Genomic DNA, 23,046 nt, shown 5'->3' with positions numbered 1-23,046 from the left:
GTGGCTAATGATTGCCTAGGCACTTCCTCTTTAATCATACATTATCTCTAGTTTTCACAATGACCTGATAAGAGCCATACTGTTATTTATGTTGGCACATAAAGCTAAATGGCCTTGTGCTTGACTCACTTAAAATGTCTACACTTTATTCAAAATTTAGATTCTTTTATAAACACTGAGTTTGTCACTAATCAATCCCATCCAACATGGCTCAAAGCTCTCATAATCTCTACTTGTTCTGTCTTCCTGATGTAAAACACCCTATGTGTGTGTACGGTTTGCTAAACAGAGCTATTTTTTAAGCCATCTGGAAAACAAAACGCCTTTGAAGCTGGAAGAAAACCATTTCCCACTTGACCTTTCTCTTAGGTAACTTCCAGGCAATTGAAAGGAATATTACCCTGTTGGCCAGCTTTCTGGTAACTTAGTATTCCACTTCCTTCAGTGCAGAGAGCTTCTAAATGGATAAATGTGGAAATGCATACACATTGAGGTACATACAGCAGTGAGCACCAATAGAAAAATCTTCCCGTTTTGCATGACCTGTGCTGTGTCTTTCCTGTGCATTGCAGATTGCCTACTATGAAATTGGAGTTCTTATCTGCGTCTTCCTGGGACTGCTGTTCATTATCCTCATGCCTCTGGTGGGCTACTTCTTTTGTTTGTGCCGTTGCTGTAACAAATGTGGCGGGGAAATGCACCAGCAGCAGAAGCAGAACGAGCGGTACCGGAGGAAACGCCTTGGCAGCTCCCTCTTGGTGATTTGTCTGCTCATGAGGCAAGTCAAGACTTGGACTGTCAGAGTGTGGCAGGGAGATGGGGTAATATCTCCTTTTAGCCTTTAAGTCCATGAGTTTGTTTTATTTTTTTTCTCCTCCCTTCTTTCCTCTTTTGTCCTTCCTGCTTCTCCTCTTCTTCCTTTGTGAGCCTTTTTTGTTCTCCTTCCTTCTGTCCAGGGCTCACTATGTAGATCTGGCTGTCCTGGAACTCACTATATAGACCAATCTGGTTTTGAACTCACAGAGATCCCCCTGCCTCTGCCTCCCAAAGTGCTGGAACTAAAGGTGTGCACCACTACACCCAACTTTTTTTGAGACAGGATCTCACTACACAGGGTAGGCTGACCATGAATTTACACAGCATAAGGACTGCAAAAGTCCTGGCTGGGCCTGAACTTCTGATAATGTCTACTTTGGCTTCCAAGTCCTGGATTACAGGTATGCCCCAGCACACCCAGCTAAATTCATGAGTTTAAAGTGAAATGAAACAGAAAGGGCCAGCAGAAGTGACTCCCAAAGATGCTGCTGTCACCTAGAAGTTATCGTGTGAAGGTTGCTCTCCTTTACTTCATGAGGGGGCCTTTCAGCAAGCTCGTCATTTCTTTAAATATTTATTTTGTGTTTATGAGTATCTTACCAGCATGTATGGCTGTGTACTGCATGTAGTTCATGACTAGAACCACAAAGGTCAGAAGAGGGCATTGGATCCCTTCATACAGGAGTTAGAAATGATTGTGAGCCTTTATCTGAGTACCGGGATTTGAAAATGAATCCTCTGGAAGAGCAGCCAGTGTTCTTAACTGGAGCCTGACATAGAATTATTTTAGGGGGATTTACTCTGCCCCCTTTCACTTCTAATTATTTATTAGGGGTTTCTATCCCACTTTAGACCATTTAGTTCCCAAATAAAGGACACAGAGATTTATTAGAGTTCTGCAAATAAACTCAAAAAAATTCCAAGCAAATTTTCAGTGTAAATGTGTATGTTTAAATTGAAAATGACAAGTCCCGGGGCCGGAGAGATGGCTCAGCTCTTAGCAAGGCTGCTTTTCCAGAGGATCCAGGTTCAAATCCCAGCACCCACATAGTTGTTCTGTAACTCTAGTTCCTGGGGATCTGGCTTTTGCAGGCACCAGAATGCAAACGTGCACAGAATATCAAACACCCAAACAAAGATAACAACAACAACAATTTTTAAAATGACAGTTTCAGAGGCCTTCATGGTCAGGCAGAAAGCACCGGAAGAAACCTAGGAGATGTCAGGTGGCTGGCAGCGCATTTTCTCTGCAGTTCTCTAATGTGCCAGCAACAAGGCAGGCAGTATTGCAGGAACTTTCCAGTATCTACAAACACCTGTAAACTGAATTCTTACATAAAACCTCCCAATGTGTAAATACTAGCAACTGATAAAAGTTTTACTATATTGACCAATGCTAGTTTCCAATTTTGATCTCTAGTTTAAGCCTTTCATTTAAACAAAGTAGAGAATAAATGATCCCATTTGCTGTGGACTTAAAAATTCTCTGTCAATCATTACCCTTTTAAGCAAACATTAGAGCCACATAAATTAATTTCTATGAATTTTGGCAGTTGCCAGTCGTGACTAGGCTATGAGGACACTGAGAAAAAAACAACCTAAGGCAAAAAGGCCATAAAACTTCAGTGGTTCCCCTTCTCTGGACCCCGATGTTTTGTTAATCTACCAAATAGGTGCTTTGTGTAGAATAGTGAAATGTTTTCAGTTTTTGAGCAGAAGTCAGAAATCTTTATTTATAGGATATACAGCATTACAAATGTCTGTACATTGTGGAAAATAACATCACGTACTTACAAATAAAGACTTAAGAGCTTTTACAGATGAAACCTTTAGAATCTGAAGTAAATTTTTTCCTGTCAGTTTCTAAGGCCTTAATGAAATTGGCCAGCGAAAGGCAAATAAATGCTTTTAGTGCATACGTGTATATGTGTGCATAAAACCCAAGAAATTGCTTGGCAACATGATAGGCAACTTCGTCTTGTTTTCGTTTGCCAGTTACTTGCAAAGTCACCATTTGGGTCTTTTGGGTCTGTGCGGTAAAACTGTGTTGTGCTATTTATTAATTCCTTGCTGCCCTCTAGTGGTTAGATCTGAACGTATTTTGGGTTTTAGCTTCCCTGCCGCTTTGAGAGGTTGGTTCTGTTTCAATTTTGAGACAAGGTCTCTGGGGAGTTGAGGTTAACCTGGAGTTACACGAGGTCTTCTCTCTTTGCTTTTTCAAACGTCAGGATTACAGTTACACCACCAAACCTAGCTGGGAATTTACTCCTACAATCTAAATTTTGAATGTTCAGAGGCTCTGCTTCAACAAATCAAGAGAGCAATAGTGGCTAATATCTATAAGAGCTGTTAATATGTTTAAATATAATCTTTTAAGATGAGTAAGAAAGAAGTTTTAATTTTCACGTAGGGTAGTCTTTCCGGAAAGATGACTCGGTGAAGGATTTTGGAAGTTCTTATGATGTCTATTTTATGGAGGAATAAAAAGTATGTTTTTCATAAACACATACTCAGTAATTTCCATGAAGAAAACAAACATGGAAAGAGACCTTAGCTCTCACCACGACATAGCAGCCTCATTTGGTTTGATTCTGTACTTTCTATAAGTGAGCATCGGGCGTGTCGCCCTGTGTGTGTGGTAGTTTCAAAATTGTCACCTTGACACACCCTGGTATGTATCAGGTGGAAAGGAAATCACTGTATTTTGTGACAGCATCAGGAAATGAAACTAAGCCTTCCTATAGTGCTTTAACCAATTGAATCATGAAAATGATTTCATTTCAATCAAATGAAAAACCACCAGAAAGCCAAGTACCTTGGTTTAAAAAAATGCTAAGTTTTGCTCAATCCCTCTTCTCTGGGGGCAGCTCAGCGCATGGGAGTGTTTGTGTGGGTGAAGAGGGCATATTCCCAGGGGACACACACATGCCCCCGACACTGCCTGATCCTTTGTCACTTCCCTTCCAGCATTGTTGTTTTTATTAGCGAGGGTCATAATGCAGTACCTCATCCTAAGCAGAGGTCTGTCTTCAGAGAGGTCTTAGTACTGTTAAGTATTTTGGTAGTGTGGTTTGGTGGTGATCTTAGTGGGTGGACTGCAGAGGAAGGTGGCCTTTCTGCGGCTCCTGTGGTGCTGAGGACAGCGGATCTTGGCTAACCCTCTTTCTGCTCTTTCCCTGAAGCCTTGGCATCATATGTGGCTTTGTGGCCAACCACCAGATAAGAACTCTGACTGAAAAGACCAAGAAACTGGAAGAGAGCAATTATAGAGACTTGCAAATGCTCCTGGCTGAAACCCCAAAGGTAAGAACCTGCAACCTGCACATTCCATGATGCTTTGTGTCTGCTCTGAGTCCCTGTGTGTGCATTTGGAAGCTCACCCAAACCTTGTAAGAAGTCAGTGAATCCACATGGAAAGGCATTTCTCTTTAATGACGTAGATGAAGAAACACAACCAGAGAGTTCTCAAAAGCATGAAAACATTGTTTCCATAGCTTTAAGAAAAAGGTGTCTAATTTTGCCTTATTTTATTTAGGTTTAACAAAATCACAGCACATATGAAAGTACCTAATAATTTTAAGAGTCTCACTGTGAGTTGTTTTGTTTGTTTGTTGTTGTTTAGTTGTTCGATGCTGTTGCATTTCTTTTTGGTGGTCTAGTTAACCTCTTATCATTTGCATACTATTAAGATGGAATTATTTAGCTTTATATACACTTGTTTATTCTTATCTGTGTAGGTGGGTCAGTCTCCTTTGGAAGGACTCACACACACACCACACCACACACACACAAAAAACAAACAAACAAACAAAAAAACACGTCATTTTGGAAGAGGGCAAACAGAATGATTGAAGGCAGTGATGGGAAAGGCCTCTTTTGTCCATATCCTAGGAGTGAGTGTGTTGGTGCGTCACCTGTGCAGCTTGTGATTTGCAAAGGATCCAAGCAGGAACTTGCTAAAGTCTTCTAGGGTCCAATTTCCAAAGTCTCCCTGTGCTTTGGCTAGGTTCCGGGGTCCAGGGTAGGATCTGGGACAGGATGCAGAGTTCCCTGTTCGCTGTATCTCTTGGGTTGCCTAGCTGATGGCTCATGCAACTGATCAGCAACCAATCATGGAAGATGACTGAAAGAAAAAGCAATAGGGGAGGGAGTCCAGGATTCCTTCTCTAGTTCTAGGGACTGGCTACACTACTAAGGGGGAAAACTTAACGGCCACCATTTTTTTTTTTTTTTTTTTTTTTCCCCACCAAGACTATAAAATGGCTTCTAGCCAAAACTGCAAGGGGTTCTCTTTGACGTGAGATTAACTCCTGTGTAGGGTCAGGCCACCACAAAGGCCTCCACAGGCTAAAGTAAACCTTTTTCTGCTTTTCCTAGGCTGATAGTTAGACCCTGAATTGCTGTTAACTTGTTCATAAATTGGTAAGAAAAAGGAAAGGTGGGAAAAAGTAAGAAAAGACCATTCATGCACACACTGTCAAGGGAAAAAGTAGATAAAGTTAAGAACTTTAACTTCAATAAATTCCCATATGAGAAAGCTTACATATGAGAATGATGTTGATTTCTGTTAGTGTCCTCTCTGCAGAAACTGCAGCAAGGTTAGCCTGCCAGTTCCATAGCATTGGTCTATATGTACATACACAAAAAAAACAATAAGACATATAGACCTGTTCATATTCATACACACATTCAATGGACAATACAAAAGGAGCTCCTTACATACAGACAGACGATTGACATACACTCATGTAACATATGAACAAAAGACAGACAGACTACATATTTATATGTAAATATACATCTATATACATATTTACAACTCATGGATGAAGCAAATTCCAGCCAGCTTTCATTCAATGGGCTTCCACCACTGGACTTCCGCTAACGGTGTGTGTGTGTGTGTGTGTGTGTGTGTGTGTGTGTGTTTTGCCATCATTTATTGTATAGCCTTTATACCTCGGAGACAAAGCTCCCAGAAAAGGAATTACCTCATAGTTAAAAAGGAAATTAATTACAAAAACAGATGAATTCTAAAATACAACAGGTTACAGGTTTTAAAACTAAACATTTCTTATCTATGCATCCATTATATACGTTCATAGTAAGTTCAGAGTGACAAAGATTGACAAGGCCCAAAAATTTACAGAGTCTAAAAATTACAAGAGTGTGGGTCTTTTCAATTTAGACTAACCTGGCTACACATTTTTTCAGCTATGTCTAAGTTTATAGTGAGTTCAGGACAATAATTTTATCTGACTTTCATTCTAAAAAACTAAATTTAAAATGACAGTATATAATGCCATAAGGTGACAAGATATAAGGAATTACAACAGAATAGTTTGTATATAATAACATCAAGGTTTGTACTTAATTAGACATTGCTTGGTAATCCCATTATAATTTGGGTTCATGGGAAGTTTAAACTAACTTGCTTATATTTATGATGTATACCAGGATTTGTAAGGAAGGCTTATCTTGGAAACACAAGTCTTTCTCAAACCTATCTTCTAGTGAGGCATCTGGAGGTCCACAAAAGTATTTATTGCAGCCATAAGCTTTCTAAAGTTATTTTAGAAGTTCTAAATCAATTTAAATTTTAAAATTATTTGAGGTAAATCATGAATTCCATCATCAGGAATTAATTCGTTTGAACAGCAGTGTATCTTCATTAAGATCCCATAGGAAATTTGTTCAATCAGAGTGTGTATGCTCAGAAAGTGCTTTACACTGTACCAGAGTATAGAGCGGTACAGCGGTGCACAGAGAATGAGTGTCAGAGGCTGGAAGTAATTCTAGGGTGTGTCGTGGTATAGACTTTTCAAAATACCGGATCCCCTTCCAGAACGCCCACCTGCCTAGCGCGCTCCTTTAACAGAATGGCTCCCGACAGGAACTGACTTAAGGGTAGGATGCTCATGGGTACCAGCATTGGGCCAGAACCCATGGATCCTTGAACAAGATCTGGCCTTCTGCATTGACTCTGTCCTCCAAAAACTGCCCTTCAAGTGTGACAAGCAGCTGGACGTACAAAAGATACATGGAGGCCTTTGGAAGGGTGGAGAATAGGCAACCCTGCATGGCTTTACAGTCTAGCCTAGGTGCACTTTACTTTTTCCCACCTTGTAAACGAAAACTTATTTTTCATGTAACACCCGAAGATTTCAAAAACAAAACAAAACAAAAAAACAAAAACAAACAAACAGAAAACAAAAGCAAAAAAAAAAAAAAAAAAAACAAAAACCCTTTCCACTCCCCAAATGCCCAAAATAATAACAATAGCTCATGAAATCTAGGGTAGCTTTTATCATCATATAAAGTTGATAAATTCCTATGACTTTGTGGAAACTGGTTGAACATCTATGAAAACCTCTAACAAATAGAAAATTTACAGATAATTGAATAAACAACTGACAGACAGAATATAACTATCCCCAAATAGAGCAAGATGTTTCACCTCTAGTAACCAGAGAAATGAAATTTTAAACTCTCATGCGTATTCAATTGGGAAAGTTGTCAAACCCTAGAAGAACTTAACCCAGGCTTGTAGAGAGGGTAGAACGCAGGCCCTCTGAGCCACTGTAGATAAGAGGATAACCACTCCTTTAGAAGACTGGTTGGGAATAATCAATATCGTGGACTCGTGTGTCAAAACTTAAGATGCTTGTCAATTCTTTTTCACTGTGTTAGGAGACAGATCTGTCTCCTTGAGCCTGGGTTGTCTCTGTGACGTGTTTATATCCAGGAGAATACTGTGGACATGACCTCAGGTTAGTTTGAAACTTCAGCTTCTAGGAGCCTTGCATCAAGTATCTATTATTCTCTCACTGACGGTATTCCCGAGAGCACCTTGTAAAAATACCCAGACTGGTCACCAAGGAGATGCAAGATCATATATGGAGAAAAAGATCCACCCCTGCTCATCCATATGGTCCCACCATGATCCATCCAGCCAGTCAACAGAATCATGAGACAGAAGACATGACCTCAGCTAGGAAGTTTATAACAAGCAAGCACAATAGATACATTTATGTTAGGCCAGGAAAGCTTGGAAGTGTGATGATCAAAGTACAGGATAAGATGAGCATGTGCCATCTCCTAGCTGTCTCTTCTTCAAAGTGCCCTGACCGAGTTAAGTTTTTGTATTTTAAATCCCTATCATCTTTGTATTACTTTGCATCCCAGAGGGCAGATGCCATGTAATTTTCTTTTCCAGGAAATTAACTATATATTGGTTCAGTATACCACCACCAAGACGAAGGTATTCTCAGACCTGGATGGTAAGTAGCATTGAAAATAAGTTTGCATTTTTGTTTATTATGGTTCAAAAGATGCTTTAGCTACCTCCTATAAAGCACAGACCAAAACAGGAAGCAACTGAAGGTAGGAAGAAGACAGGAGTAGCTCTAGAGCTCCTGGCTGGCGTTTGCCACTTGTCATTGGATGGTTAAAATCCAACAGTTAGAGACTGGAGAGGTGACTTAGTGCTTAGTAGACCTCATTGCTCTTGTAGAAGACCTAGGTTCTTTCCCCATCACCCACATCCATAACTTCAGTTCTAGAGCACCCAATGCCTTTTGCTCCCCCCAAGGACACAAGGACACATGTGGTGCACAGACATATACACAAGTAAGACACTCATCCACGTAAATTAAAATAAATTTATACATAAATATAATATAAATATAAAAAATTTTAAAATCCACTCAATGGTGTGAAACTTCAGTTGCACAAGCAGAGGGACTTGAGTTTCTGTTTTAAAATTTTTTTTTTTATTTTTCTGGGCCAAGCACACCTTTAATCCCGGTACTTGGGAGACAGAGGCAGGCAGATCTTTGGGAGTTCAAGGCCAGCCTGGGCTTTCTAGGACAGTCAGGGCTACTCTCAAAAAAAGAAAAAGAAAAAGAAAAAAAAACCCCACCTCTGTCTTAAAAATGAATAAATTAAATAAATAATCAATCAATAAAGTTAATTTTACTTTCCTGTAGTGATTTTTCACGCAGAAGAAAATGTGTGCACCTGCTAAGTACTCAGTTAAATGGGCTTTTGAAATACCCTGGCCCTGTTCTTTGCTGGACCGTGTCTCATTAGAGTTCACATGCAGCTTGGTTAAGTGGTTATCAATAAAAGGCGATATTTGGTTGGCAGGATTGGGGAGAACCAGTGGTACTGATATCTATTGGCCAAGGTAATAGGATGCTTCTCATCATCCTAAAGTGCACAGGACAGTTCACCCCCATAAAGCAAATCTGGTACCACAGTGGAGAAAACCCCAGTGTAGATGAAGAGCTGGAGACAGTGGTCATATAACGAAGTTCAAAATGACAAATGCTGTGGTCCTCACACAAAGTCTGAGGGTCCATGGAGAATAATTTTCCACTGGGAAATGTGAGTTTGAGGACTCTGAAGCAGTTTATGGTATTTCACACCAGGGCCCACAATATCTGGAAGAGATGGTGGGACTTGGGGACTGGAAGATGTTTTTCAGGTGTAGACCCCCGGGGTGTGAGGGGAATGCATGAGAGCTGAAGGAGAAGCAGACTCTTCCTCATCAGCTCCTTTTCTTTGAATCCAGGTATCGGCATCTTGCTGGGAGGCAGGATAAAAGACCAACTAAGACCCACAGTAATCCCTGTTCTCGATGAGATTAAAGCCATGGCGACAGGTAAGCTTACTGGCAAAAGCAACCAAGAATAACCCATCCTGGATTCCTGGCTTCACAAGGTGACTCTCTCTGACTTGGATTTCCTTGAGAGTGAGTAGGGATGATAAATACGGTCTAGTCATGCAAACAGGCCTGACGAAGACACAAGCTGGCCCACCATGTGTGCTGTTTTTTAAAAGCTTGTGCTGAACCATATGATACTGAAAAAAAAAATTTTATTTGAGGTATTAGTGACCCAATTTGATAGGAGTTGGCCACTTGTCTTTTAAAATCAAGTTTTACCTGAACACAGTTATGTGCATGTACTTATGTATGGCTTCTGGCCAGTTTTGTGCTGATGTGGCGAAGTTTTGTGGGTTTTGAGGAGACCAGGTCCACAAAGCTTATAGGTCATTTACTGTATGGACTTTCAATGAAAACACATCTGTGGATGTGTTGGGTGTGGTAGCACATCTGTACTCTTGGCATCAGAAAGGAAAGAGAACCATGACTTTGAGGCCAGCCTGGGTTATGTAAGGAATTATGTAGAACCCTGACTTAAAAAAACAAAAACGAGTTAATTAATTAGTTAAAATGGGGTGGCCCTTTGCAATCTTCAGCTTTCAATTTTGTTAGTCACTAACCATTTCCCTTCCAGGCTAGGAAATCCAGAAATGTAAATAAATCTCAAAGACTGGTCAACTGTTTTGCTTCTTCCCTTCTTCCCTCCTTCCCTCCCTTCCTGCTTCCCTCTCTCCCATTCTCCTCTGCTTGTTTCTGCTTGTCTCACTCCAATGTCATCTCCTGTGGTAAATGTTCATCTCTAGTTTCTCATCCTTTTCCTTATAAAATTATTGTGTACGTGAGCATATGCGCATGTGTGCCACTCGTCAGGTGTGGCAGTCAGAAGTCATCTTTGTGGGGTTGGTTCTCTCCTTTTTCCTTTCAGAGAGTCCAAGAGATGGACCTTAGTGTGTCAGGCTTGTGTAATCAGCACCTTTAGCCCAGAGCTATTGCCCTAGCTTCTCTTCCTCTTCTAGAAAAGGTAACAGTTGTTTCTAACCAGTACCCTACCTTGAAGAACTTTTTTTCATTTTTTTTTAAAATTCAAAACTATATTTGTGTGAATGCTTTTGCCCGCATGTATGTATCTGCACTATATGTGTGCTTGATGCAGGGAGAGACCAGAAGAGGACATTAGATCCCCTGGATCTGAAATCGTAGTAAGCCTCCACTGTAGGTGCTGGAAACCAAACCCGAGTCTTCTGCAAAAGCAGCAAGTGTTCTTAGCCACTGAGACGTTTCGCTAGCAGCCTACCCCTATTTAACTCTACAGGTCCTCATATGCCATATTCTGGGTTAAGAATTGCACACACTAATTTGAAGTGCTATTCAGTCTAAAGCCATTGGGCTGACTGGGAAGTGATGGCATTGGCTTTCAGACCTCATCTGACAAAAACCCATGTACCCAGACTTGACTTGGGGGATGGTGTCTGGATCACTGGGGAGAGTTTAGAAGTAGGATATTGCAAACCATTCACAGGAAGGCCAAACGGTGAGCCCTTTGTGAAGATCTGGTTCTCTTTGTCCAGGCGGGAATGACTGTTAGGTGGATTCTGGGCATCCTCCATTGCAGGCACACTGCCTTTCAAGACCGCCCAGCCCCACAATCTAAAGGTGGTGAGAGCTCCACAGAAGCAAAGGAAAACCACGCAAGAGTGTGGTTGGTGTACCCACTCAAAGGTTTAACAGTTTTTAGTGTTTTAAAATAATGTTTAAAATTTTTTTTTAGATTTACATTTCTTTGCCGTTTGTGTGAACATACTGGCACATGCCATACCTGTGTGGAGGTCAGAGGACAGGACAGCCTTCAGCAAACCCACATGGCTCCAGAGATCAATTCAGGTTGTTTGGATTCGAGCGCTGAGTCCTTACCCACTGAGCCATCTTGCCAGCCCCCAACATTTAGTGCTTGATTTATGTTGAACTTTCTAGATAAACAGTAGAGTGGATTGTATTTTTCTTTGTGTTTTACATATTATTAAAGCTCTTTTTACAGCCAACTTGAATGTGTCAGTTTGCTAAGCTTCCTCCATGGCCAGAGATGTGCCTTAAAATATGCTCAATAAACCATTCCAGCATTTGGGGGGGGGAGGCTAAAAGGAAAACCAGCCTATGTGCTTCATGTGTTGTGAGGTATCCTGCAGAAAAGACCCTTGCACATGGGTTCAAGCCAACAAAAGGTCTTTATTATCTGGCTGTCATACACACTGGGTGTTTTGCACCTGAGCACAGTCCTGAGTCTTTCTCAGGAGGAGCATTTAAGGGCAAAATCTTAGGTTGACCCCTCAGCTAGCAAGAACAGTTAGCCAGAAGTGGAACTACAGAAACTAAAAAGCAAGGTTACATTTAGGGAAGTTTCCAGAATTATTATGGACTTTGATGGATTAGGTTTTTGCTTTTGTTTCATCAGCCTACCTGCTAGGTTCCAAGGCCTGAATGGTACTTCCACCATGGTGTCAGCTCTGGGGGCTGCTAAGGTCTGAGGGTCTGTAACACATGGACTTTGGAGAGAGCTGAAACATAGCAGTTGCCTGAGCACATCACATGTGGGCTGCAGGTCAGTCCACAGAAAGGGAAAGAGCATCGGGCTGGCAAATGCTAATTGCCTGAGGTTAAGAGTTGAGTTGAAACTGTGAACCTGAAAGGTCTTTCTGCTTTCTTCAGATGCGTGCAGCCTGGAATCATGGAACTGTAACTCTGTAACTCTGCAACTGTAACTCTGAGTTACAGCCCTGTGCCCTGTACATATATTAGGGGCATAACATTCTTTGTAGGCATAACATCCTTTGAAGCTTTTAAAAAGTATAACTACTGGGTCCTTCCCAGGACATAGCAGAGTAACACCCATAATCTAGACTGTCTCTAGACAATGACTAAATAAAAATGTGATTCCTGGGCCAACAGCTCACTTTATCATTTGCCTTTCTTTGTTTTTATTCTTTCTTGAACTAAAATTACTGAAATCAAAGGCCAGGACAACGAGATAAAACTCAGACACAGAAGCGAGCATGTAGGGTCTCTTACCTTCCTCTCATGTTCTGTTCTGTCTGTTTATTCTTATGTTCTCGTTTTCATTTCTAGTGATAAATGGTTTTATTGAGTTTCTGTATATAATGGGGTACAGGAAAAAACTGCTAAGATGGCCACTCCATTATGGGGGGGGGGGGTTATTGTAGATAAGAGGGAGAAAATATTCAGAGGCATCTGCAAGAGTCTAGAGCAGAGAGAAAAAGTAGACTTGCCATGGCTAGGGCTGTCTCCAAGAAAAGCAAGAGAGAGCCGAGGTGGGAGTGGGGGTGTGTGGAAAAATCATGCAGGTTATAAGAAGGATGAACTGGTGCTGGTCTGAGAGTTATAGGGCAGAGGGGGGAGCTAAGAAGGGCCAGGATGCTGTGCAGGGACTTTGGAATGAACAAGTAAGTACTTGAGGGTAGGGACTGAGGGACCCTGAAGGTGAGCATAGCCACTGAGAAGGTGATAGGCACCTTTGGTGTATGTCAATGGAGAGCCTCCAGAGCTAAGGGAAGTGACTACCCTTTGAGGGGATGGAAACCTGCTTGACAAGTTTCTGAGGAATGTTAGCTTTTATCTAGCTATCTAGCTGCCAGAAATCCTTCTACAGTCCAGCTTGAGCTCATTTCCGGATATATATACTTTCTGAGACCTAACAGTCTCTGCTTGGGCAGGGTCTGGGTAGATGGGAGTGGTGCACAGCTGGTTTCCAAAATGCCCTTTGACAGTTTAAATATTATTGCAGCATGGTAAGAACAAAATCAAGAGCAAAGATTAAAGCAGGTTTTAAAATATTTCTACTTGGGTAAGGTGATAGACTTGGAGACCAGGGGTTGGACAGCCAGTTCTGCAAGCCTTCTCTGGGTTCTGAGTAGATTCTCAAAGCTAAGTGGTAGCACCTAGTCAGGCCATTTAACAGTTCCTAAGAGCTGGGATCTACCTGCCGCCTGTGAGAACACAGGCTAGAACCACAAACTCTTGATATCAGGGTGACCCAGCTTCCTAATTCATAGCTGGGTAAACTGAGGCCTTTATTTATTTATTTAATATTTATTTATCTATTTATTTATTATGTATACAATGTTGTGCCTGCATGTATACCTGCATGCCAGAAGAGGGCGCCAGATCTCATTATAGATGGTTGGGAGCCACCATGTGGTTGCTGGGAATTGAACTCGGGACCTCTGGAGGAATAGTCAGTGCTCTTAACCTCTGAGCCATCTCTCCAGCCCAGCTGAGGCCTTTAGAGATAGTTTGCCACAGATGCAAACACAAGTAGAGATAAAACTGTGACCCAGGCTGCTTTCAGCGAGATCCCATGACAAAAGAATATTAATGCCCCCAATCTCCCATGAATATTAATGCCCCCAATCTCCCGTGTGTGTGTGTGTGTGTGTGTGTGTGTGTGTGTGTGTTTCTGTCTGTGCCAGTCTTGTCTGTAAACAATTTTAACACTCACATATACCTGCTTGCTAAGGAAAAGTGGAACCATCAATTTTTTAAAGGAATTCTCCCTTTTTATTGAATTGCTCGTTTGCATCCTGATGTTCTCTTATCTGTTTATGAATCACAGAACAAATATCTAATCAAGAAGATTTACTTGTCCAGAAAATGAATAATGGCTGCTAGTTTAAAATCCTGTCATTTATTTTTGTGTGGCTATAAGCCACTTAGAAAAGAGATTTTATTACCTCCTTGGTCTCCAGCTGGGGCTCCACCCTCTAAACAGATCAGGATAGCAAATAATAAGATTGTGTTCTGGGCTGTGGGGCTCACAAAAGAAAACTCAAACTCATTGCCTTTGAAGAGTTTCAGTTTGATCATTGTAATCTTCATGTCTCCCGACTACTGTGAATTTGGTGGAAGCCTCAGCATTTTAACACAAGCAACTGACACAAAGATTGCCAGGAAATCAATATCTGTGTCAAAGTCACAGGAAGCAGGGAAGCTGGGATCTTGGTCTAAACTTGACTGAATCTAAAGCCGTACCCTCAGTTGCTGCTCTAGCTTTAATTCTAACCTTTTGCTTTGTTGTTTTGCTGTTTCACTTATTTACATATAGATAGCACATCAGTTACTTTTCTGTTGCTGCGATAAGCCCCAGGGATAATGGCGGGGAACACGTGACAACAGAGAGATGACATCTCAACCACATAGAGGAAACAGAGCAAGGAATGAGACAGAGACTCTCAGCCCACCCCACTGCTGCACTTCCTACAGCATGGCTCCACATCCTTAGAGTCCCAAACAGCGCCCTTCACTAACAAGCGACCAGTGTTCAACTGCCTGTAGTGGTAGGGAACATCCAAACCATCACATTACACTCTTTGGCCTCCACAAGCTCGTGGACATATCATAATGCAGAATGCACTTAGTCCAACTTCAAAAGTTCCCCTGCTTCTGAACAGTCAGCATTGTCCCCAAGTCAGAAGTGTCTTCTGACACTCAAAGCAATCTCTTAATTTTACAATTAAGAAAGAAAAGTCATGCTTCCAACATATAATGGCACAGAATATATATCCTCATTCCGAAAAGGAGGAATGGGGGCATAGCAAGGAAATAGTAGACCAAAATGAGACTGAACCCCAGTGGGGCAAACTCCAAACTCTGCATCTCCATGTCTTGTGTTTAGGACTTCAGTTCCATAGGGCTTACATAGCTTTTCCCCTTGAGATTTCCATACCAGCACGTATTGCCGAAAGCTAGTATGAAAACTAATGGGGTTCCTTGTGCCATTTCTTTTTTTCATTTTTACCTCTACTTATTTATTGTGTTTGTGTGTTTATTTTGTGCGTGTGGCAGGGGGAGGGTACAGATGTTAAACATCGGAGGGCATGGACTGAAAGAGTTGGTTCTCTTCTTCTACCATGTGGATCCCAGGGACTGAACTCAGCTTGTCCGGCTTGTCAGCAAGCACCTTTGCTCCAGGAGCCAGCTTGCCAACCTTCAGTCCAGCTTTTTCCTACGTCATTACACTTTGTTCTCACTTGGTGACCTCCCCCAGTGGCCTCCATCACCACCTGCCCATCCCTGGCTGATAAATTATAGCTCTCTGAATGCTCATAACTGGTGTATGGAGGTGATTGATTCTTAAGTGGATTAAACTGCTTTGTTGACCAGACTTGAGGTATATCGCCATGAAGTTCCTGAGTTTGTGCTCAACTCCTGCTTAATGAAAGAGAGCCTGTGGAGGAGATCTGAGCTGGGTGAAGGGGCTGGCAAGGAGCTTTCATTCCCCTTGTGTGTCCTGTCCCATTGCCCTTTGCAGCTGTCCGAGCTAGCTCCAGTTTTTGTTTGTTTTTGAAGCACTCTTGTGACCCGCTCTGATTCTGTGTTCCTACAGTCATCAAAGAGACCAAGTATGCCCTGCAGGACATGAGCAGCACCCTGGACAGTCTACAAAATGGAAGCATACAGCTCGTTACCAACCTGACTACTGTGAGAAATAACATAGAGAATTCACTCAGCAGCAAGGAATGTGCTTCACCCCCAGCCAACAAGATCTGTGATAGTGTCAAACCTGGACTAAGCAATCTGAGGAGCAACCACATTCAGGTGAGCGCTGTGAGCTTGCCACAGCCAGGAGAGCTAGAGTTGGATGAGAAGGGCCAAGATGGGGTGCACCTGTCAGGTGCATAGTCAGGCTGGAAAACAGGCACCTCCAGTTCTCTGTGAGTCTTTTTAGGACATTTAGTCACCACACTAGAATGAATGCAACAGAAGTAAATATATATATTTCATATATATATATATATGAAAGGGAGGGGCTTTTGAGAAGTTCTGTGCCATTTGACGATTTATCAAGGTAAATTCAGGCTGAAAAAGAACAACAAAATACATGCTCGTCTTCAGATAATTTTTAAAACTAGGCACGTTGGGCTTTGGGAGAATGCTCAGCAGGTAAGAACAGTTGCTGCCCATGCAAAGGACTTGAGCTCAGTTGCCAACACTCACATCAGGTAGCTCACAGCTGCCTATAACTCCAGATCCAGGGGCTCCAGCACCCTCTCCTGGCCTCCAGATGTATTGCACTCACATGCATACATACCTCCATATAGACATACAATACATGTAAGTAAGATAAAATACTAAAAATACTCCCAAACTAGGCATAATAGCCATATATACCATTATTTTTCCAAAACTCACTCCCTTGTTTTAGATGCAAAATTTTAATATTATATTAATTATTAATTAATTAATATTTCAATCAATATTAATTTAGTTACATTTACCACTCACATTCTAAATAAACTAATATGTTTAACATACTTTTTCTCACTTTTACATATTTTTAAAATATTTTATTACAATTTATTCAATTAGTCCCCTTTCTTGTTTTTTTATTTTATATATTAAATTTTTACTTTCTTTTTTTCACAATATTTTTTATTTTTTATATTAATCACAGGTTATTTACCTTGTATCCCAGCCATAGCCCCCTCCTTCATTCTCTCCCAGGCCCACCCTCCCTACCTCATCTCCTCCCTTCCCCTTTCTAAGTCCACTGATAGGGGAGGACCTCCTCCCCTTCTATCTGACCCTAGCTTATCAGGTCTCTTCAGGACTGGCTGCAATGTCCTCTTCTGTGGCCTAGCAAGGCTGCTCCTCCCTCGGGGGTGGGGATGAGGGTGAGGTTGAAGAGCTCACCATTGAGTTCATTCAGAGATAGTCCCTATTCCTCTTATTAGAGAACTCACTTGGATACTGAGCTACCATGGGCTATATCTGAGCAGGGGTTCTAGGTTGTATCCATACATGGATATGTATCCTTAGTTGTAGAAACAGTCTCATGAAAGACCCCTGTGCCCTGATATATTTGGTCCTTGTGGAGCTCCTGTCCTCTCCAGGTCTTACTAACTCCCCCTTCTTTCATATGATTCCCTGCACTCTGCCCAAGGTTTTAGCCCCCTTTCTTGTTCCCTCCCATTCCCACCCTTCCTCCATTTTCTCCCATGTCCCTTCCCCAGTCCACTAATAGGGGAGGTCTTCCTCCCTTTCCATCTGACCCTAGCCTATCAGGTCTCATTAGGACCAGCTCTGTGGCCTGGTAAGGCTGACCTCCCACCCCACCCCCACCTCAGGGGGAGGTGATCAAAGAGCCAGCCACTGAGTTCATGCCAGAGACAGTCCCTGATCTCCTTACTAGGGAACCTACTTGGAGACTGAGCTGCCATGGGCTGCATCTGTGCAGGGGTTCTAGCTTATCTCCATGCATGGTTCTTGGTTGGAGTATGAGTCTCAGAAAAGATCCCTGTTCCCAGATTTTTTTTGTTTCTGTTGATCTCCTTGTGGAGCTCCTCTTCCCTCCAGGTCTGTCTATATCCTCCTTCTTTCATAAGATTCCCTGCACTCTGCCCAAAGTTTGGCTATGAGTCTCAAAATCTGCTTCAATACTCTGCTGGGTATAGTCTTTCTGAGGCCCTCTGTGGTAGGTTCCTGTCCTGTTCCCTATTTTCTCCCTCTTCAGCTATACCACTCCTAGGCATATATCCAAAATATGCTCAGGTATACAACAAGAACATTTGCTCAACCATGTTTGTAGCAGCTTTATTTGTAATAGCCAGAAGCTGGAAACAACCCAGATGTCCCTCAATTGAGGAACGGATACAGAAATTGTGGTACATTTACACAATGGAATACTACTCAGCAATTAACAACAAGGAAATCATGAAATTTGCAGCCAAATGGTGAGATCTAGAAAAGATCATCCTGAGTGAGGTATCCCAGAAGCAGAAAGACACACATGGTATATACTTATAAGTGAGTGTTAGACATATAACATAGGATAAACATACTAAAATCTGTACACCTAAAACAGCTAAGCAATAAGGAGGACCCTGGGTAAGATGCTCAATTCTCACTTTTATATTTTATGAGCCAGGTTTTTGTTTTGTTTTGTTTTGTTTTTTTAAGACTATGTGTGTACTACCATTGTCTGAATATCTATTGAATTATTTTTGGAATAATCAAATGGACTTTTAGAGGTGAGTTCTATTTTAGTTTTTTGAAATGTCTTTTTTGATATATTTTTTTAATTTTTTCATATTAATTACAGTAAATACATCTTTTGAGAGGGTAATGTTTTATGCTTTGTTGTTGTCATTTGCCTTTTTGAGGTAGGGTCTCACAATAGTCCCATATTTGCCTGGAACTGGTTAAACAATCCAGGAAGACCTCAAACTTCACCTTCCTGCCTCCACCTTCCTAATGCTGGGAAGGCAGGCATAAACTACCATACCTGGAACTGTTGCTTTTTCAGTGTGATACACACACACACACACACACACACACACACGTATATGGGAAAGTTGTAAATGCACGCTTCCATGCCTTTGGACACTTTTTCCAAGTGTTCTGATTTCCTTTCTGCTGTTGTGATACAACATTGTGATCAAAAGCAACTTAGAGGAGAGAAAGGTTTCTTTGGCTTACACTTCCAGGTCTCAGCTACCCTTAAGGGAAATCAGGGCAGGACCTCAAGACAGGAATTTGAAGCAGAGACCATGGAGAAATGTTAACTCGCAGGCTTGCTGGGAGGCTTGTACTTAATCCAGCTTTCTTATGCAGCCCAGGACCACCTCGCAGGGAATTCTGCCACCTGCAGTGGGCTGGGCCCTCCCACATCAGTTACTAATCAAGATAATACCCTACAGACACGGTCCAGGTCATCCTGATCTGGCCAGCCTCTCCGTTGCAATGTCCTTCTCAGATGACTGATTCTTGTGTCAAGTTGACAGTTAAACCTAACAAGGACACCAGTGTTCCGCATTTTATCCCACTTATTTTTCTGCTTTTTCGTGTTGTTATATAAATTGTATAGGGTTCTTTTCTTGAAAACTAGGTTGGTGCTAAGTTGCTGACCTGTTCCCTTTATATTTAAGTAGTTAAATGTGTTTCTAAACTTTGCATAATCATCATATGCACATCAAAGTTAGGACACAAAACACAGAGCCATCCACTCTTCACATTCTTTTCAGATATTGTCAAGTTTTTAATGCAAATGCACTTACAAATGTCTTTTCTCTTTGCAACTCGGGATCTCACATGGCCAGTATCATTGTGTTTCTCTTTCCCCTTTAGTTTGGGGGCTAATTCTCAGTCTTTTTCTGATGTGACATTGGCATTTTTGAATATGCCTCCTGTTTGGGGGAGGCGCCTTCAGTTAGGTTTATGTGTGATCTCTCCTAATGAGGCTTGAGTTCTCCACACTCACTAAGGACCTATTTCAGAAGTGGTGTTGTGTCTCTTGATGACTGTCATGTTGAGAACCCCAGGGCATTTGTCCCAGGTGCCTAGAGCTGCTGTGCTTGGATTCCATGTATAATCCCGTACTTAGGAAACTGGTTCCAGACTTCTAACCAATGAAACCACCAGCTGCATTGTTTAATTCTAACATTATTTCTTTATTTACTTATTTGTTTAGTTTAATGTTGTGGATCCAACCCAGGGCGTGACACGTACTTCACTTTATTTAGACGGTAGTTTCAACTCTTGTTTTACTTTTAAAAACAGTGTTTACAAGTTTGTTTGTTTTTTTTTATAGCTTCACTAAATATGCTCCGTTCCAGCAATTGTGCAGCCACACGTACTTTATCTGTATCTTGTGAGCTGACTAGAGCAAACCCGCAAATTTCAGGTCTCACAGATGCCACTCTGAACAGAATGTGATTTTCCCAGGCCTCTTTTGGGTTTTCAAAAGAAAATGAAGTCAGGCCCTGCAATGTCAATACCCAGGGACCGGCCTGAAAGATGACTCTTTGTCTGTATGCGTGAAGTTTAGCCTCCTCTTCTTACTATTTGTTTCATAACTTTTCAGCTCCCATCTGTGGATAGAGAACTCAACGCTGTCAACGACGTCTACAGGACTGATCTGGAGAGCCTCGTCCAAAGGGTATGTTCCTGGCAATAACTTGGGGAATCTAGTACATAAGAACACAGGAAACAGTGAAATCTCGTGATGGCCTTCACCTCTGCTCTCTCGGGCTTAGTTGTGGTTACAGTATAGACTTCACCTTAATCTAGACACAGATTGCTGCCCAGCTCGGCCCAGGAACTGCTGCCGTGCTGATTTGGTTTTATTTCCTTCCTAATTTTATGCTTTTTCATACACTATGCCTCAGCATGACACTCACTTCTTTCTCCCCCTCGCTTATCTAGTGACTTAGTATTTTTAGGCTTCATACATCACTTTATTTTTCACTTTACACTAAATTAATTTTATTGTACATTTTTCCTCCTTGAATGTCTTTACTCAACATCTTTATTGTCCCGATGATGAGTGGTTCTTATTTCCTCAGTGCCAACTAGGACTTTATCTTTCTTTGGGTTTTCTGCACACGGTCCAAAGGAGTTTATTCTAGGCTGAAAGCCTGTAAGATGATCTCTGATTTATTTAGTTTAAAGAACATGGTCTCAGCCTAGGCATACAGCTCAGTGACAGAGCACTTGAACTTGCATGGCCCTGGGTTCGATGCCCAACACACACAAAAAAAGCAACACTTTTTTTTTTTTTTAATAAAGGCGATTTGCTTTCAGATCCACAATGGTCATATTAAGATAATTCCAATACTAAAATAAATGTTACATTTTAATTTTACTTCTCTACTTGATATAAAACGGAGTGTAAGCCAGCTGATCTTCAATGCATTTTGAAATATTTTCAGGGGTACATGCGGCTTGATAAAATACCAGATACAATACAAGAGGAAACTGCAGTTTCCATCTCAGGTAAGAGTCTTAGTTCAAAGTCATTCTGCTCATCTCTTTGTTCATGTATGCTTGGTGGATGCAAAGGAAGAGCTTGTTACAAATTTTATTGTTCTTTTCTAGTTAAAAAAAAAAAGTCTGTCACTAAACCCTGTGGAATGAGGATCAAGTTAGTCAGTGGTGATGTAGATTAGGGAAAGAAAAACACCAAACTTCATACGGCCAGGGTGTCACTCCCTGAGCTGGGCTCTTCCAGGACTTAACAACAGTTGCAGATTGGAAGGTCATGTTCTAATTATCTTCACTGGGAGGGGAGCCCCACCCCCAGATTATTGTATATCCTACATGAACTTAAAATAGATTTTACTTATTTTTAGGAAAACTGTACAGAGAAATTTGTCTTTGGGGAAAGTGTTTCCCTTCTGTCCATGGTCCTGATTCAATGGTCCTTTAGGCTCTAAGGCTGCTTAGAGACAAAAAGTCGATGCTGCGAGGATCTTAAAGTTTGAAACTACTGAATTGTGCTACATTTGGGTTGGGGCAGTTGGGGCTGAATGTGCAGAGTGATGTAATATAAGCCCCTCTTAATGGCAAGAAGGGGTGACCTTGGGCTTCTTGGCCCAAAACTGAGTAATATTATAGCCTCTCTTTAAAGTTCATCTTCCCAGTGCTTCTTCTATCTACTTACGACTTGGTTTTAAAAACATTGTGTTATATGTTAGAACCTGGAGAGCTGCTTCTCTTCCAGAGGACCAGGGCTCGGTTCTCAGCACCCACATAGCAGCTCACAACCATCTGTAATTCCAATTCCAGGGCATCTGATTCCCTCTTCTGGTTTCTTTTGGGCGTTGCATGCATGTGATGCAGACATGTATGCAGGCAGATCACCTATACACATACAACAAAATAAACAAAACTTTATAAAAAAGATACTAAAGGCAAGTTCATGCTTCTCTTGGGTAACATCCAAAGGCTACTTACCGCATGCTGGATGTCTGATAGCTGCCTGCTTACTAAGCTCTGTGTTTGGTATCTTGTTTCTTCTCTCTGGATCTCTTCTGCCCCTACGAACAGCCCTCTGTTGTGAGTGTGCTGCATGCATGAGCAAAGCCCAACATTTTTGGTGTCGTTGCTTAAACACAAGTCGGCATTATCCCTGAGCCAGACAACTGCCTGTTTATTCATCTGGATGTTGTTTTATTTTTTTATCCTTAGCTCCCCTACTTTGAGCCTTCAGCTCCAGCCTGAATATTTTTAAGTCCCTACTTTGTGCCAGTCTCTTCCAAGTGTTGGGGTTGTGAGAAACATTAAGCACGACCACTACCACCAGTCCCACACACAGATCACACTGTAACATAGCTGAGTATGTACAAGGTACCCACAATGAGGGGGCAGCAGTAGGAGCCTTCCTCAAAAAGGCACGCATTGAGGCTTGAAGAATGTATCTGACTGGAAAGGGCTTCAGCCACCTGTCAGTCACCAAAGCTGACAAGGCTGTGACTCATCTTGTGTGAGGTCGAGGGAAAGACCCACCCCTAAGGACCTCCTCAAAGAGGACCAAGTCTTCATATCACTTCCATCGTTGTGGCACACGGAGATCTCACAGTTAAGAAGATTTTTGCCAAGACAAGAGCCATTTGGGGAGGCAATGAGGACCCACAGACGTCTCCAAACATGGTGTGCTCAGCTGCTGTCTGTTTTTAGATTTCAAATCTATCTATCTATCTATCTATCTATCTATCTATCTATCTATCTATGTATCTATCTATCTATCTATCTATCTATCTATCTATCTATCTATCTAT

The 23,046-nt window shown here is 41.6% G+C and overlaps 1 protein-coding gene across 2 annotated transcripts in view; it reads left to right on the top strand.

The window, feature by feature from the left end:
- Positions 1-23,046, top strand: part of Prom1 (prominin 1) — a 97,621-nt gene that overhangs the window by 43,810 nt on the left and 30,765 nt on the right. For both annotated transcript variants that reach the window (XM_055623931.1, XM_055623930.1), the window contains exons 4-10: positions 573-778; positions 3,999-4,119; positions 8,030-8,093; positions 9,389-9,478; positions 15,876-16,087; positions 20,352-20,426; positions 21,199-21,262. In XM_055623931.1, the coding sequence (XP_055479906.1) occupies positions 573-778; positions 3,999-4,119; positions 8,030-8,093; positions 9,389-9,478; positions 15,876-16,087; positions 20,352-20,426; positions 21,199-21,262 (832 nt within the window). The remainder of the gene's footprint in view (positions 1-572; positions 779-3,998; positions 4,120-8,029; positions 8,094-9,388; positions 9,479-15,875; positions 16,088-20,351; positions 20,427-21,198; positions 21,263-23,046) is intronic.

The sequence above is a fragment of the Psammomys obesus genome, unplaced genomic scaffold (genome assembly GCF_907164565.1).
Source record: "Psammomys obesus unplaced genomic scaffold, mPsaObe1.curated_primary_1811, whole genome shotgun sequence".
Lineage (NCBI taxonomy): Eukaryota > Metazoa > Chordata > Mammalia > Rodentia > Muridae > Psammomys > Psammomys obesus.
The sequence above is the reverse complement of the archived record's forward strand: the minus strand, read 5'-3'. Positions and strand labels throughout refer to the sequence as shown.